Source organism: Manis pentadactyla, chromosome 19 (genome assembly GCF_030020395.1).
Source record: "Manis pentadactyla isolate mManPen7 chromosome 19, mManPen7.hap1, whole genome shotgun sequence".
NCBI lineage: Eukaryota > Metazoa > Chordata > Mammalia > Pholidota > Manidae > Manis > Manis pentadactyla.
Genome location: NC_080037.1, coordinates 9,548,222 through 9,565,183, shown reverse-complemented (window position 1 = coordinate 9,565,183; position 16,962 = coordinate 9,548,222). Strand labels below are relative to the sequence as shown.

The 16,962-nt window shown below is 50.7% G+C and overlaps 1 protein-coding gene across 6 annotated transcripts in view; it reads right to left on the bottom strand.

The window, feature by feature from the left end:
* The window catches only part of ARHGEF11 (Rho guanine nucleotide exchange factor 11), a 97,461-nt gene that overhangs the window by 22,370 nt on the left and 58,129 nt on the right, over window positions 1-16,962 (bottom strand). For 5 of the 6 annotated variants that reach the window (XM_036922598.2, XM_036922593.2, XM_036922596.2 and 2 more), the window contains 11 exons: window positions 16,322-16,500; window positions 15,459-15,530; window positions 10,291-10,410; window positions 8,635-8,680; window positions 7,956-8,032; window positions 6,716-6,835; window positions 3,901-3,975; window positions 3,649-3,750; window positions 2,499-2,597; window positions 1,284-1,326; window positions 46-142 (listed from right to left, as the gene is read on the bottom strand). In XM_036922598.2, coding sequence (XP_036778493.2) covers window positions 46-142; window positions 1,284-1,326; window positions 2,499-2,597; window positions 3,649-3,750; window positions 3,901-3,975; window positions 6,716-6,835; window positions 7,956-8,032; window positions 8,635-8,680; window positions 10,291-10,410; window positions 15,459-15,530; window positions 16,322-16,500 — 1,030 coding nt within the window. The remainder of the gene's footprint in view (window positions 1-45; window positions 143-1,283; window positions 1,327-2,498; window positions 2,598-3,648; window positions 3,751-3,900; window positions 3,976-6,715; window positions 6,836-7,955; window positions 8,033-8,634; window positions 8,681-10,290; window positions 10,411-15,458; window positions 15,531-16,321; window positions 16,501-16,962) is intronic. The other variant, XM_036922597.2, reaches the window with a different exon arrangement.

The window sequence follows — 16,962 nt, the reverse complement described above, 5'->3', positions numbered from 1 at the left end:
GAAGGTGTGGTGGTGAGGGGGAAGCAAAGGGCGGGGCTGGGGCACCTGTAGTCGTGGATCTGCTCCTGGATCTCCGGCAGGGCCGCCTCCTGAGTGTCACCGAGAACACCGCGGATATCCTCACCCGCCCGCAGGCGCAGGTCTGTGGTGGGAGCCCAAGACAGAAATGGGGGTGGGTGTTGGGGAGGAGGTGGTGTCTGCTGGGCATCCCTGTGGCCCCAGGAGCGGACGCCGGCTTCCTGCTTTCCCATGAGCCGCGGGAAGCGCGGGCCGTGCCTGCCAGGTCGCTCCTAAACGCAGGACTGGGTCCTGACACCCGTCTCGAGGGAGGACAAAACTGGATGTTCTACACACCACTAGGTAGAACACGACTAAAGCCCCCCTCACCAGGTGTGTTCAGACCCTGCCCCCTGACACCGAATTCAAGCCTGTCATTCTCCTACTGCCCCAGGGCCGGCGCACAGGCTGCAAGAGGCAAGCACTTTACACGAAAGCTGCACTCCCCACCAGACCCCAGGGGGTGTCTCTCCTGGCCCTCATCTAGCTTCACTCAGCTGAGGCCAAGTCCCTGGGAGAGGCTGTTCCCTGTCACTTGCTCTTAGGGAAGCTCTGTTCACCCTCTGGCCTGTGCCCATAAGCTTTCCTCCCCGTAGGCCAGGTCTGCCAGCGCCTCTCTCCAAAGGCAGTTCAGACTTCCATCTTTGAGAAGCTGCCTGTGAGTCTTCCTCTTTACATGCCTGCCGTCAGCTCTTCCACTCGGGGCTAGAGAGCGAGAAGGGAGGGGAGCAACACCCCAGCTAACTGGGTCCTCACGCTGGGCCTGCCACTGGTATTGGTTAAGGAACTTAAGAGGAATAAAACGAAAACCCTCAGGAGGTCCCGCCTCTGCAGGTGGGAGGGAGGGAGGCCCTGGCGTCTGCACAGAGCTCACCGGGGATTCTGGCGCTTGATCAGGCTCAGGAATCCCTCCCTGAGTCTAATTCCCTCTTTGCACAAAGGAACCAAGGGAGGCCCAGAGAGGATCCATGGCAGGTCGGGAGGGAGGAGCCCAGGCCTCCCGAGCCAGTGCCTTCCTGTGACAAGCTCCCCGGGGTGGTGAGCCCCCAGGCAGGGCCCGTCCTGTCTGGGCTTGGCCCTAAGCCACCATGAGGAGCTCCAGCAGAACCAGCCCCACATTCCCCTATCAGGAGACAGCGTCCCAAGGACAGAGACCACGTCCCCTCTGTGTTCTGGAGCCTCTGGGGAGCCCAGGACAAGACTAACTGACCAATGAGCCAACTTACCTACTTCAGCCTGCAGCATCTCTGGGACCTTCACTCTCAGGGGCTAAAAAACAGCAGAGTGGGGGGCAGTGGTGAGACCCCCAGCTGCAGGGAGGTGTGACAGACATCCTGCAGGGGCGGGAAGGGCTCTGGACGCTACCCTCTCCCCTCTTTCCCTACGTCTACAGCACCCTCCTCTCACCTCCCGACCTGAATACCTGAAGTCCAGGTCGGGGTTTTTGAGAAATGGAATCTGTGGCAACAGGGCGAGCCGGGACTGTATTCTGAGGATGGCCCGTGCAGTTTTTCCACTTTATGTCAAAGACATCAGGGTGTATAAGATGGAGATGTTTCAAAAGTGGACTGGCGCTACTTCAGTAGCGAGGGAGACATGCTTATCAGGCTACCTGGTGGGCCTCCTGGCTCCTTCACCCCCAAGGGAACACCAGCCTTATGTCACCAAGCAAGCAGGGTCCGGCTCCCACTGGGTGCTGGCGGGGGTCCCCAACAACCAGTGCGGAACCACCACAGCTCCAGCCTCCTTACTTAAGACCCACCTAAGGGGACAAACGTAAAAATCTAGAGGAGAAACAATTATTTCCCAATCTCCTGTCATAGTCCCAGTACTTACTGCCAGAACAGTCCTTTTGGAACTAGTTGATCAGATTAGAAAGTCTAAAATGGGAACTGCCCTCTGCAGGCAGAGGTGCTGGGACCAGTGGGATCCCTGCCACACGCTGGGGAGCCATGTCCAGTGTGGAGTGGACTGCTCGTCCCCTCTGGATACCCCGTCTCCTCCCTCCAAACCCTGCCCTGGGCAGTAACAGCCGCTTGGGCTGGGCTTCGGGAACCTGGCTTCTCCTCCTGCTCACTGATCTCCATCACCTGCTGCCTCTGGGCCTCTCCTTCTTTGTCCCAGGATGTGCAGAGCAGGGAGGGCTGGGGGAAGCAGGGCCCCGACCCAGGGGGTGTGATCAGAACGTGGTGCAAGCTCTGTCCTTCTCCGAACACCGCAGAGAGAGGCGATGTGTACACTCCCTTCCTCCGTGTGGAACAGAGGACATCGATCTAAGAGAGCAGAGCTAGGAACAAAGTCCGGGAACCCCAAGCTCTCTGCCCAGACTTCTCTCTGAGAACCTGTCTCCATCAGGCCTGAACATTTTCGTTAGTCTTTCCTCCACCCTCGGGTGGTCCAAGAGTTTAACAAACATGTAATCCGATCCATGAGGGCCTTACAGCATTTTTCTCTAGGAAAATGTTCCAGATGTCTTTTCCCAGGCTCCGGGACTCCTTGGGGTTCGTCTGCTGATAAACTTCTGCACACAGGTAAAAAAGCTAGGAGGAGAGAGAAAGCGGGTTACAGTGGTGGTCCTCGACCAGGAGTGGTTTTGCCCCCTGGGGAGATAACTAACTGGCCATGCCTGGAGCCATTTTTGATGGCTGCGGCTGGAGAGGCGTTACTGGCATCTAGTGGGCCTGCAGTCCAATGACGTGGCTGAACACCCACCGGTGCACAGGGCGGTGCTCCCAGCACAGAATTCTAGAGCTCCACACGCCCCTGGGGCTGAGGCTGAGCATCCCTGGCTTTGGGTGCTCCAGAAACCTGACAGGCAATCCCCAGCTGCACCCCCACACTCCCGACACAGCCCCTCCTTAACTCCACATCCTCTCCTCACTTGAGATTTTGTGTCTTGCACTTGTTCATATATTGTTTTATCTCGCTTTCTGATGTGCCTGGTCTGCACTCGGGGCGCTCTGAGACATGAGCTCTTGGGACGGCACACAGGTGCTCCCGGAATGCCTGCTCAGCAAGTGGGTGTGGATTCTGGCATTTAATAGTGGACCCCCAGGAGTCCATGCCTTGCACAAGAAGTTTACTCTGAAGGTCACAGTCTCCACCTCTCCCCTTCATTTCCCTTCCTTTCTAAGCAGCTGAGCAGAATGAGAAGCTGGTAAGGCTGCTGGCTCTAAGCCTGGCACCAGGCCCTCCGCTCCTCACAATCCTCGTCAGCACCTTCCAAGATCCAAGACCTTTACTGCCTTGCCCCCCCACCAGGCCTTCTTGGAGGGACACTGCATATCCCCAAGAGCTGCTCCCTCAGCTTTCAGGCCATCTGCAGCTGCCTTCATTCAAAGTCTCTAGAAAGAGCACCTTCTCTAAGTGGACCAAGAATGACAGTTTTCCTCTCCTCCCCATGCTGTCCACGCAGCTACAGTGGGGCATCCCTTCCGCCTAAGTTGGCATCTTCTCTTCTGCTCTGTCTTTGTCCTTGGGATGCCTGTCAGTGCCCATCGACTTAGGACACCTAGAGAGCAGAGACAGGCCAGAGACTCTCTCGGCCAGGCACAAGCAGGCCCTCAAGCAAGACCGGCACTTCTGACTTACCAGTGGGCCGGGGTCCGCCTGAGAGAAGAGGTAACGCAGGAAAACCCCCAGGTGAGCCGGCCGTGACTTGAGTTTCTCAAGGTCCTGGAATATGACGTCGCTCTGGAAGGCAGATGGACGACGGCTGGGGGGCACAGAGGCAGCGCACAGCAGCACGGACTGTGCCCGCCCCGTCCTCCCTCACAGCTGCTGCTAGTCCAGAGCAGCTGGCATGACAAAAGTGATGAAAGGAGAAAGCCAGGAAGCTGTTACCTCGTTGTTGAAATAACCCGGGTCATAATCTTCCTCTGGGCCAATAATCAAAGGCTTTGAGCTTTGGTCTACACCCTGGGGGAGAGAGTCAAGTAGTAGTGATGACAGGTTCGAGGTCAGGGGATGCGAGCCCCTCAAGGAAGTGTGTCTAGTCACAGCACAGCTCTGACAAGGGAAGCCACACAGGCCTGGCAAATGCTGGCATCTCACTCCCACCCCCAAATCTCAGAACAGAAAAAATGATTTGCACTTGCAGGAAGTCAACTGCTTCTGGGTGGGGCAGGGCAACCTGGTCACGTGCCCACAAAGATGGGAAGTCAGAGAAAGTGCCCTTCCTGTTTGCGAAAGACCTGGGGAGGGAGTGTCAGCCATCCAAATGAGGACCCAGGACTCCTGCTGGACTGGACTGCTGGGCTGGGGGCTTTACTGTTCTGAACAGCCACCCCACTGCAGCCTCCAGGTCTGGCACCCACCGCCGCGTGGTGCACCGGTGAGCAACCCATCTCTCCCTCCTTGAGCCAAAGCAGATGGAGCGGATCTTTCTCCAACATCGTTTTCATCAGTTCCTTTGCCTGCTCGAGGATCTATGGTGGATTCCCACCACCTGTCTGAAATCCAAACTTCTTAGCTTTTCTTTTCTTTCTTTCCCTCTTCTTCCAATTTTAATAAAAACCCAACCCTAATTGGTATGCTATCGATATTAAGTATGATAAGCAATTTCACAGGCACCAACTCTGCTGATGCTTCACTGGACAAGCCTTTCCTCTTACAGATTCCTCGAGCTTCCAACGCTGCTCTACCAACTTTGTTTTTCACTCAGTTTTTATCTCATTTCCAGTGACTCCCTAAAGGGCTCTGCTCTGGAACCCATCTAGCTTACTCAGGCCTAGGATAACCTCCTCATCCACTTTCTCAAGGGGTTTTCCTAACTGTTCCCCCCTGATGCTCCTCATTTTCATTCTCCTGGATATTTATAGACTCTATGCCCAGAACGACTGAGTCACAGAACACGAGAGACCCGGCAGGTGTCTCAGAGATCAGAGGGTAGCACTCATCTGTAAGGGAAGAAAGTGAGGCCCAGAGATACCGACTGGCACATGGAAGGTCGCACAGTCAGGCCTGATGTGCTCTGTCTGTATTTACCAGTCACATCCTGAGTACCTTCCTCTCCCATAAGACCCTGGCCTCTGAATCCTCAAGGTCCAGAACCTGCAGGGGGTATTGGGTGACCACTTCTGGCTCTCCTGGGCTCTGGGTGAAGGCTGACAGCACTAGATTTTGCTTGTTTAGAGGGAGGATTTGGTTTTTAAAGTCTTTACAAATACAGAGTTCTCTAATTTACAAGAGCAGAATATGCTTATGGAAAAATCGAACAATGCAGAATTATGAAATAGAAAGTGAGTTCCCCTTGATTCCATCCCCTGCTGCTGACAGTTGTATGGAGAGCACAAGTTTCCCCCTATGCTCTTACTAACATGGATTATTAATAACAAACTGGGACTCCATTTGCTCTTATCACTCCAAAATAGGAGTTTAAATATCTTTAAGGAGAGGAACACATTCAGATAAGGAAAAAAGGACCCCACCAATTACCCCGCACCTGCCCATATTAGCTAGCTAAAGGAGAGCCTCCCTTAGGAACAGGATGTGGACGCTCAGCAATCTGTGGCGCAGCGGTGCCACCACGGGAGGGGAGAGGGAGGGAGCCAGAGAGTGGCCAGGAGAGGAACAGGCCTGCATGGGCGCTCCGGAAAACTAAGTTCCAGTCTGATGCTGCCATTTACAAGCTAAGTCCTTGAATGCTTACCAAATGATGATGCTAATGCCTACCTCCTTTCCTGCTGGTGAGAAGTAAATGAGATTTTTTTTCTCTAAAGGATCTAGCGCAGCAGCTGGGGCACTAGGCATTTTAACATGTTAGATCCATTTCCCTGCCTCTCCCTAAGAAGTAAAAGTAACCAGACTATTCTACAGGTAAAACTAGAGCATCAAATAGTGTGTGATATTGGCTTTCCTTTCAAAATATATTTAAATTTGAAAAAGTGAGCTAGCTTAAAGAAAAATACTAAGTAACATTATCCAGTTGGTATGAGGATATGGAAAAAAAACACTATGGTGGTAACAGAGCGATTTTAAGGAATAATGTTTTACAAAACTAGGAGATCTCTTCCTAGTGTCCGAACAGGTAGTGACCCAGCTTCTGCCTGAACAATGACAGGCAATTCCCTGGCTCTCCGGGAGGCCCACCCATCGTCAGGCAACCCATATTCTTTGCAAGCTTTTTGCACTGAGCCAGTCTTTCTCCCTGAAATCTGCCCTGGACCTACTTCTACCCTTGAAAGCAGTGGCTTCCAAATCAGGTTTCGAAGCACTTTGGGCTCCCAGGAAGTGCCTGAGGGCAGGGGAGTTTGTCCGGCAGGTCCCAGGGTAGCTGAGCTTGTTTTCTATGTTAGGGTGCCAGAAAGTAAGAGTTTGTTTAAGAAAAGGACTTTGCTAAAGACAGGGAAAACTGAAAATCTGTGTGTCCTGGAGAAATACTGAACAAATATATTTCCTATTGCATACAGACATGAAAAAAAAGACCAGCTACCTGCTCCTTAGATACTATTTCCCTGCCGACGCATTCACTGACTCTTCACAAAGCACCGAGACAGCCTTACTTCCACGCATCTATTTATACAATGTTCTTTCTCATGTTTTCTAGGTAAGTGTCTACCACAAAACAGAGGTTTAGTCTGTTATCCAGGTCATGAACTGGCTACCCAGCTCTGAGAAAAGGGAAAGGAAAAGCACAAGGCGGCCCCGGCGCACTCACCTGGTCGCTGGTGGAGCCCTGCCGCCTGTGGTGCTGGGCCATCCTGGCCACGATCACGGGGGAGGTTCGGGGACTGTCTAACCCAGGGTCCGAGAGTACTGAGTTCCGATTGATCACAGACTAGAAGAGCAGAGAGTTCTGTGAGAAGGACGCTGGTCCAGAAGAGCCTCAGTGCATTTGGTGGTGACAACGGAACTCATCAGCGAGCACAAATTCAGTACTGACTCTAGGCCGGGCTTCATACTAAGCCCGGGCTTACGTATTACCTCATGTGATGCTCACACTAGTAGCCCTTTGAGGTAGATACCCTCATTCCTCCACTTTTCACACAAAGAAACTAAGACTTGATAAAGATCGAAGAGCTATTCCCTAGACTTGACCCAGGCAGTCTCATCACTACGCCACGTTGTCTCCCAGATGTGGGGCCCTTGGGCTAGGGTCAACTGTAAGTTACTGAGGACCCTCTTCTCCCTTCTTGGTTATCTTCCCCATATACTGATCCTTTCATAGACACCCATCATCTTGCCACAAATAAACAGAAGAAGTAAGGAAATAAAATTCCAACTATTAGCTAAAATTAGGTTTTAAACATGTTTTCAACTTCTTATTCACATATTTCATTAACCTGGCTAAGTAAATATTTTGCTAACATCATTACTACTTCTTCTATCATGCTTATTGCAAGTTTTTATTTGCAGTTTAAACATGCAAACCGAGAATACCTGGATGATAACCTTTGAGGCCAAAACCTAAAATTCTTTTGTCTGCTCCAGAAAAGATGAGCTATTCAAGTACAAGATCTGTGACAAGGGGAGAGAGACTGCCACTTCTGACTGGGCTGGGCTGATTCTATTAACCTAAGACGATGTAGATGATGTTATTCATGGTCAGGTAGAAATGTGTTTTTGGTTAAGTCGCTGTTTTAGACGATTTACGTCTCTCCTCCCTTACACTCAAAGGCTTGCTACAGTTAATGACATCTCTCTCTACCCTACTCTTTATGTAACAGAGTTGACTGATGAAATAGAAGCCAGATTTGATGGCTTTGCCTGTAGGATGCATTTGAAACCCTTTCTTTTGGAACTTAGAACAGTAACTAAAATCCTAGGAACTAGAACTACAGGAGAGGTGCACAGACAACAGGCAGGGGCCCTGGTGTGACCAGTGGGCAGCAGAACCTTTAGAGAGAAGGCACGCTGAGTGTACAGCGTTAGGCAGGGCGCGCCCTGCAGCCACACACCTCGCTGATAGAAGGAAAGCGGTCTGTCCCCGAGTCCAAGCCGCTGTCCCCCTCCTGGGAATCCACAGAGAGCTGGCCTGAGAAGAGAACAGTTTACACAGTAAGGAGGGAGCTGTGGGCTGGGGGAAAGAAGAACCTTTACTTCTTCTGGGAGCCTGAACATGGGGTAGGAAGGCGGAGCTGCCACCTTCCTCTCGCTCCCAGCTTCCCTTCGGCTCTCGCATCTCGTGGCCCCTCGAGTCAGCCGTCTACACCGGGCTTTCTCTTACCCCTAACACCTGTGCCCAGGCTGTGTCACCTCCTGAAATAAGACTCCATAGCTCTAGCTCACGAGTCTGTCTTGTACTCAGCCCTGAACCACTTTCAGCTCCCTTCCACTTCCAGCAGCACCCAAGCTCCCGCGAACCAGGTGCCGCGAGGCGAGCTGTCGTCCGGCCCATCGCCCTTCCAGTGCCCCTGGTGCAGGTCCACTGCCCTCCAGTGGTGTTGCTTCCACCCTCCCCTCTACTGGGTAGGACGCATCCAAGCTCCCCGTGCACGGGTACTGCTTTCTCTCAGCGGTCTACTTCCCAGAGGACAGGGGCGATCTATTTTTTCCCCTGAATCTGCCCCACGGGGAGGGGAGATGAGGAACTGGGACTAGAAATATGCCAGAGAAGAAGGGCTGCTGTGGACTCACCTTCTGATGATCTCTGGCTGCTGTTGCCATAGAGTGGAAGTATGTCCTAAAAGAGAAAGGTCCAGAGAGTGGGCAGGTTCTGTGAACCTCTCCCCATTTCCTTCCTCCAGTCAACCCTTCCCTTAGTCTCAGCAGATAATACCTGCCTACAATTAATGCCTTCTGCTCCACTGCCTTAAAAATGCCCAGCCTGAAGAGCTCCTGTCTCATCTGTAGTTTGGGGACGATGGTGACCCCTAATGGTGGAAATGGTGCTCTACCACTAGAAAAACTCCCACACTAACTCGGTCTATTATGACCTTTGTTGGGCTGCAAAGAACCTATCAGGAGTACAAAAAGCTCAAGCAGGTAACTGAGGGAGGAGGTGAAAAGCCCACCTCTCTAGATCTCTGAAGAGGACTGACAGGCGCTGGCTGCGCTAGCGAGCAGCCCCCTGGAGGGCATTATGTTGGCCATGCTTTCCGGTTTGTTCATGAGGCACTCTCTTCTGCATCTCATTAGCCTTTCAACACTCAGAGGCAGGGATAGTATTCCATGTTATAAAGAGGAAACTGAAGCCCAGAAATCTTAAGCAACTTGCCCAAGCTACACAGCAGGTGAACTATAAAGCTAGGTTGGCGCCCTGACCTTCAGATCCTAGGCTGTTTCAGACTCACCATCTCCCAACATGAGCACACGGACGCCCACTGAAGCAACAGCAAATGGGCCCTGGCCCTGTGCGGAGGGCGCGCTTCACCCCCGACAGTAACCCTGCCAGGCAGATCCTGCCGCCATCTCCATTTTATAAATGAGGACACCAAGGCACCCAGGCATTAAGTAACCTGCCCAAGACTCTCAAAGCTGGGGAGCACTGGAGCTGGGATGTGAACCCAGATGGTCTACGTCTAGAACCTGAGCTCCTATGAACCAGGTGACACTGGGAAGTTTTTCAGAATATGAAAGTTTAAATCTGATTAGCCTGTGTTTCCCAGACACATTTGATCAGGATGTTCTCAAGAAGAAAACAGATAATCCTCAAATAATTTCTATTGGCTCTGGCAAGAATTATTCTTGGAGACCATAAGGTTTCTGGAGAGTTACTTCTTATTCACCCAAGGCACTGAGGCCTGATGGAGGAACCAAGACCTGAACAGTGAAGACCCTCACTGCAACAGTGACCTCCTCTCCGGGAGTCCCCACAAAGCACGCTTAACTGCTGCTATAGCTCCCCCTCAACTCACTGGGGACCCTTTAGTCCAGCTGACATGAGAAAGTACTTGCGTTCTCTGAGAAGACCTGGTGCCAGAGGGACAGGTGGCAGAACCAGATGAATACTGAGTAAAACAGCTATGAGGACACTACCCAGAAGGGGATGAATCATTAGGAGGCTAAATACAGTCTCATTTATTTCACATTTATCCCCACTGCAATTGTAAGCTCTTGGAGGGCAAGAAACCGGCTTTTTCTTGTTCTGGGATCCCAGTGGCACAACACTGCTCAGCCACTTGTTGCTGAAGAAGTTGGAACTGCTGAACTCTGTTTCTTTGGGAAATATGGACACTTACTAGCTCCACCGCAGGGTCCTGCGGGACTCGGGAAGCCTCTTATCCTAGCTTTCTCCCTGACTCTACCCCAGGCCACATGCACGGTCCTGGAGCTGAGCCTGCCGTCACTCACCACTAAGCCTCCAGTCTCCTGCTGGATCTTCAGCTGTAACTGAGTGACTCGCCTCCGGGCACCTTCGATCTGCTCTTCCAGCAGGCTGGCAGGGTTCCGGCTATACGCCTCACAGACACGCTGGGGTCGGGGGTGAGGAGGACAGGAGGGAGGGGAAAAGGCAGAAGGGGTGGTTAGTAGAGAATGGACGACTCACCAGCGGGGACAACAGGCAGTTATCCCACAACAAGGAGGACAGAGGAGAGATCTCTGCCTTCTAGAAGATGCACGATACTTCGCCACCATTTAGGAGAAGAGAAAGGTGTAAACGCTGATCAACAGAACACACGAGGCAACTGGAGAAGACACGACACAAAGGCCTGCGCTGATCCAAATCACCCTTCAAGGCCTGGCTTAGGTCCCACATTCTAAATGAGCTCTTCCTTGCCTGCCACTCAAGGGCCATACTTAAGTGACTGTACAGACCAGCACACAGACAAGGGCCAAAGCAGGAACTTACACACAGTGAGACCCACAGGACACCAGAGGAAGAGGTGCAAGCGCGGACAGCCAGGACCCCTGCCCAGCCGTCTGCCTGGGAAACCCTCTGCCACCTATCCAGCCCTCCTTGCAGCGTGCAGCGGAGTGCCGCACGCATCTGGGGCTTTGCAGTCAGAGGCCTGGCTTCGAATTCTGCCCCCTACCCCCCACTTACTAGCTGTGTAGCCTGGGCAAGCTTTAATATGTCCTCATGGATAAAATGGAGATGACCATACTGCCTCCTGGGATGGCTGTAAGATCTGAATGAGACTTCGTATGTGAAGTGCTTAGCAGAATGCCTGGTGCATAATCACATGACTGAATACATGGCAGCTAGTATTATTTACTATGAAAGGAAATGCTCAATAGAGCTGGCTGGTTAAATAATTAAAGTTGGGGGTGCATACTCTCCAAGCTCACCTGGGGCCTAGCTACGGTCTGATAACCCTGTTTTCACAAACGCCTCACTTACTTTTCTTTTCCTGCCTATCAAGACCCCAACACTCCCCCTAGTCCCAGCAGACAGTGCCCTCCGTGTCCCTGAGAACGCAGGCCTAGATGCTCCGCAGTGCTAACGCCTCCAGCTGCCTGGGGCCCTTAGGCACTGCTCACACATCTTCACAGTCTCCTCTTCCCAATGGCTTCCTGCCCTTAGCTTACCGAAAGGCTCAGGTTTCCTGCCTTAAAACAGAAGGCCTTCGCACCAACACCCTTCCCACCAGCTCTGATTTTCTTCAAGCCACTGCCTCAGTCTTTCCTCCTCCCTTTTCCAGCCCCGTGTTTGAAATCGGGGGTCTAACTTAGAGCCCAGACGCCGTGGCCTGCCAGTCAGTCCTCAGCAGGCACAACCTGTTCCTCCCCGTTTCCGCAAATGGACTCCTTCAAAGAGCCCAGTGGCCGAACTGCCAAACCCAGCGCGCTGCTCTGAGCCCACACCCCTCCAGGCCCCTTCTGAGGGCTCTCCTCTCAGAGCACTGCCCTCCCGTGACTTCCTGACTGTCCCGGGGCTCCTCGCACCCCTGCCCACCACTGCGGCTCTATCCTGGCCTCCTCTCTTAACCTCGGTGAGTCCTCGGTCTCACACACACTCACAGAGAGCGGACTCATGCCAGGCCTGGTGCCAGAGGCGCAGGAGGAATATACTAAGGTAGAGATAAGAGCTCGGTCCTTGCCTAAGGAATTTATTTCCATAGGGGAGAAGGACGAATAATTAAAATACAAATACAACAGCAACTGGTGTGACATTAGGTGCCACAGAAGCACCTAGGTTTCCAAATCCCCTCCTCCACTTTCTCCTCTTCTTTGCACTAATGCCCGGGTGACATCATCTAGTCCCCAGTTTCAACCACCACCTTTACGCTGAGGACGCCCACATCTTTATTTCCTCCCAGCCTCTTCTCCGGAAGCTCAGCCCTGTTATCTCCCGAAGCCTGGTGGACCATCTGTTTACCTGACTGTCCCGCTGACCCCTTAAAGTTGGTACACTCAAAGCAGACCTTCTTTCCTTGCCCTTGGAGGCCACCCTCTCCTCCGTCCTACTTCATCAAGGTTGCGCACATCTATCCACACCCAGACTGAGGGCTGCCTTTGACTCTTCCTTCTTCATCTCCCCCCAAGGTGATAAATTCTACTCTGAGATGTCTCCCCACTGCCACCCCTGTCTTTCTGCCCTTACTCCTACTGTTCCTGTTAAATGCGTCATCATTTCTTATCTACTGCAATAGCCCCCTAGATGGTCTCCTCGTGTCAATCCACTTAACACACTTTCGGAGAGAACACTGATTCGAAGACAGGATCGCTCTGCTACTCAGGATCCTCTCATCGATTCCCGTTGCCTTCAGAATGAAGTCAAGCTTGTCATGGTATTCAGGGCCCGAAGCACTTCCCAGAGCGAAGCCCAACTCAGATTTCACCTCATGAAGCCTTCCAATTATTGTGTGAATATTCCTTCTTTTGGGCATTTAAAAGAAATACTTGAAAAATTACTGTTGACATATAATTCATATAAACTTCACCATTTTAAAGTGTACTGTTCAATGGCTTTTAGTATATTCAGAGCTGTTGATCACCCCCACTAATTCCAGAATGTTGGCATCACCCCAATAAGAAAGCGGTCACTCCCAGGTTCTCCCCATTTCCACTCCCTGGAAACCACTAATTTGTTTTCTGTCTATGGATTTGCCTCTTCTGGACTTCCACATCAGTGGAGTCTTACAGTATGCGGCCTTTTGCGCCAGGCTTCTTGCACTCAGCATAATGTTCCAGGGTTCTTCCTTTTTTTTTTTTTAGGAGAGCAAGGTACAGGCTTTTATTTAGAAATAAAGTGAAAGGGCAGAGCTCCCGGCTCACGCCAGGAGGGGACAAGAGAGTCCCTTGGGTTCTTCCATTTGAGGCATGTATCAGTACTTCATTCTTTTTCATGGCTGAGTAGGAGCCCACTGTATGGATGTACTGCCTTTTGTTTACCTATTCATCAGCTGACAGACAGTTGGGTTGTTTCCACTTTCTGGCTATTGTGAATAATACTGTTATGAATGTTAATGCACAGGTTTTTGTAAAAAATTATGTTTTCAATTCTCTTGGGTATATACCTAGGAGTGGAACTGAGGGGTCATCTCTGTTTCTCTGTGTTTAATATTTTGAAGATCTGCTGAACTGTTTTCCACAGTGACTGCACTATTTTACATTCTCACCGTCAATGGTGGGAATAGATTAGGACAGCAAATGCACAGGCAAAATACAAATAAGTATTTCTGTGATTTCTCCATATTCTCATCAACAACTTACTTTCTGGTATTTTGGCTCTAGCCATCCTTGTGGCTGTGCAGTGGTTATCTCGCTCTAATTTGACGTGCATTGCCCTATTGACTAATGATCATGAGCATCTTTTCATGTGCTACGGCCATTTGCTTGTCTTCTTTACTGGCTGGTCTATTCAAATCCTTTGCCAACTTTCAAAGTGGGTTATTCACCTTTTTACTGTTGAGTTTTAAAACTCCATTACATATTCTCATACTGGACACTTATCAGGTATATGAATTGCAAATATTTTTTCCCATCCTGTGGGCTGTCTTTTTACTTTCTTGATAGTGTCTTTTGATAAAGTCCAATTTACCTTTTTTGGTTGTTTGTGCTTTTGGTGTCCTATCTAAGAAACCATTTCCTAGTCCAAGGTCACAAAGGTTTCCTTCTAAGAGTTGTACAGTTTTTAAAAATTGTTTTAGTTCTTTTACTTAAGTCTTTGATCCATTTTGAGTTATATTTTGTTTATTATGTGAGGCAGGAGTTCAAATTCATTTTTTGCATGTGGAGATCCAGTTGTCCCAGTACCATTTGTTAAAAAGGCTATTCTTTCTCCACTGAATTATCTTAACACCTTTGTCAAAAGTCAATTAACCAGAGATGTATGGGTTAATTTCTGGACTGAATTCTATTCTATTGATCTACAGGTCTGTCCTTATACCAGTATCACACTGTATTGATCATTCTATGGCATCTGTCAGTATATAATATACTCATTATGATGTAGTATATCTTTATCCATTGATAGCCTACTGGATTACAAACTCCTGAAAGAAAGATTCATCTTCTCATTTATCAAACGTAACCACTCCAACTTTTGCCCCAGCACCATCTACCCCTCTCTGCCAACAGTACCATCCCCCAGAACATACACATGGTACCTACCATACAGCAGGAACTCACTGCCTGTTAAACCAGTGTATGTATTTTCATATTAGCACTGATCCATCCGAACCTATGGAATGTTCCCATTCACTACTACTCCCCCCCATTTCTTTTGCTCAGAGAAGTCCCACTCCTCAAGGCCCAGTGGAAGTACAGTCCTCTCTGTGAAGTTGCTCAACACATTTCCCATGATTAACTGCCATTTGTTCTTATTGCAACCCCTTTGTTCCTTCAGCTCTCTCTACAACTGTAATATGAATTTTCCCCATTAGATTTTAAATATATCGAGGGTAAGAACTTTCTAGTTTTTTTTTAAATCTCTGTACACCACAGGAACGAAAACAATGTTTTCCATACAGTGGGCACTCACAGAAATTTGCTGAATTGAAGTGAAGGAGTGAGGCGCTTTCTATAAGTTACAGCGATTACAGGAATCTGGTTATTCCTCTCCAGCCGAGGAGAGGAATCTTCTTGTTTTCTACGCACACCATTTCCCAGGCCTGGAAATCTCTCTGCATCTCCTCTGTCAGCAGCACCCCCACCCTCCCACCCCCACCAGCCTGGCCTGGCATTCACCTACCCACCCCCACCGGCCTCCCCTCTTGCTTTCCCTTCCCCAGAGACCCCCAAGATCGAGTCCAACTGACTTGATTTTCCTCAGTTCAAACATTCCCTCATTTTCTTTTACTTGTCTCATCACTGTTTGTATTTTGTCTACATCTTCATTATCCTAATCTATTATCCATGAGCTCTGTTACCCTATCCACAATGTCAGCCACATTCTGCTTTTGTAACAAGTTCTACTGAAGGATGACAATTATTTAGTGGTCCTGAAGTCTTACTTTTTGAGGTTTTCCTGCCCAGATAGGGCTGTAAGTTGAGTTGTGCACATGGGCAGACCACCCTGACCAAGTGCTATTTCACTGAGGCTATGGCCGGTCCGCCCTCAGCAGTGACCTTACCTGTAGCTCCTTTTCCTCCTGCCTCAGCATATTCCTAAGGATCTGGGTGGCATGTTTCTGAAATTCGGGATCCTGAGGATGGAAAACATGACAGGAGTGAGAGTTGGGGGCTAAATCCCCAGCTTGTTACCTTCCACCTGCTGATGCCTGGCAGGAAAGGTGATGAAGGTAACCTGGGTCCAGGACATGCTCTGCCTAACACTCAGGGCCTCTCCTGTAAACACACGATCTCACCTGCATTCTCCTCCTCCGCCTCCTAGACGCCCTGGCTGTGATCACCTCTGCTATCAAGCTGCTCTCTCCAGTCTCCCAGGACTCGCTGGCTCAGTCTTCTTTCCAAACAGAAAACCCTGTTCCTGCTTTCTATCTGCATTTGTCCTCTTTTAACACCTCACACAGGTTTACCCTGGCCCCCATGTTCTCTCCCTGCTTTTTTTGTTCTTTCCTGACTCTTCCCCTACAGCCTGGCTTCCGTATTTCATCCCTCTGGGCAGCCTTTTTCCCCAGAAAGCCTTTCCCTTACTCCCTGATTCACTCCACGCTCTTGTAAGGATGCCCGGCCCCAGTCTTCAACAGAGCCTGGGTCCACGCCTGGGTGTGTGCATCCTCTCCCAGACGCACTCTCTCCGAGGGCCTCCTGAGTATCCTCCGTGCATTTAAGAAACTCTGCATGTTGCTGACACGTGCATTTATGTGGAAGGAGGACGTGAGGCATGTGACAACCCCTTTAATGCGGCCCTCATTTTGTTCACCTTTTGGCTTGTCTCTGCTTACCAGCACACCTCAACTTACCCTGCCTTCCTGTCACCAGGGGGCTCTTCAAAGGGACATGAGAGCAAGCTGAGGAGCAGGAGGGCCATTACCTGCAGCGGTTTGGGCCCCGTGATGCGCTGCGGCGGTGGCAGAGCTGGAGGAGGTGGTGGTGGTGGGAGCACGGGCGTGACTCGGGAGGCCCCTGCTGGGGCTGGGTCCTGCTGGAGCCCAGAGACACCAAAAGATGCCGGGGAAGAGCCCAGGAGGGTCAGTGCAACATAGGCACCAGCTGGAGGAGGACAGACAGAGAGAGGCTTGCTCAAGGGGTTCTGCTCTAGACAGAAGACATTCAAGCTACATGGGGGTAGTCCTTTTCCCTTCTCCTCTCAAGTTTGTAATCCTGTAGACAAAGGCCTCCGCATTTCTCATGGCCCACCCATTCTGTAAGTCCTGCCTGCCCATCCTGCATCAACACAAGTCTCTCTTCCTTCCCTTTCTTCATGCAGAGACCTCACCAAAATCCCACCTACAAATAGCTGGGAATAATCCCGAGGGGCTGCCTGATCAGTCCCTTGCTTCCTCTGTAGCTGGTGTCAGCCGCTGGCCTGACACAGAGCAGGCCCTCAGATTCCAGCCTCCCACCTGCCCCAAAGTCCCTGCACCCTTTAATCTGTTCTTCACCTCTATTGCTTCTGTTTGATAACCCGAGCACATTTAACTGCTGGGTCTTTCTGGCAGCCAACAAAAGTTT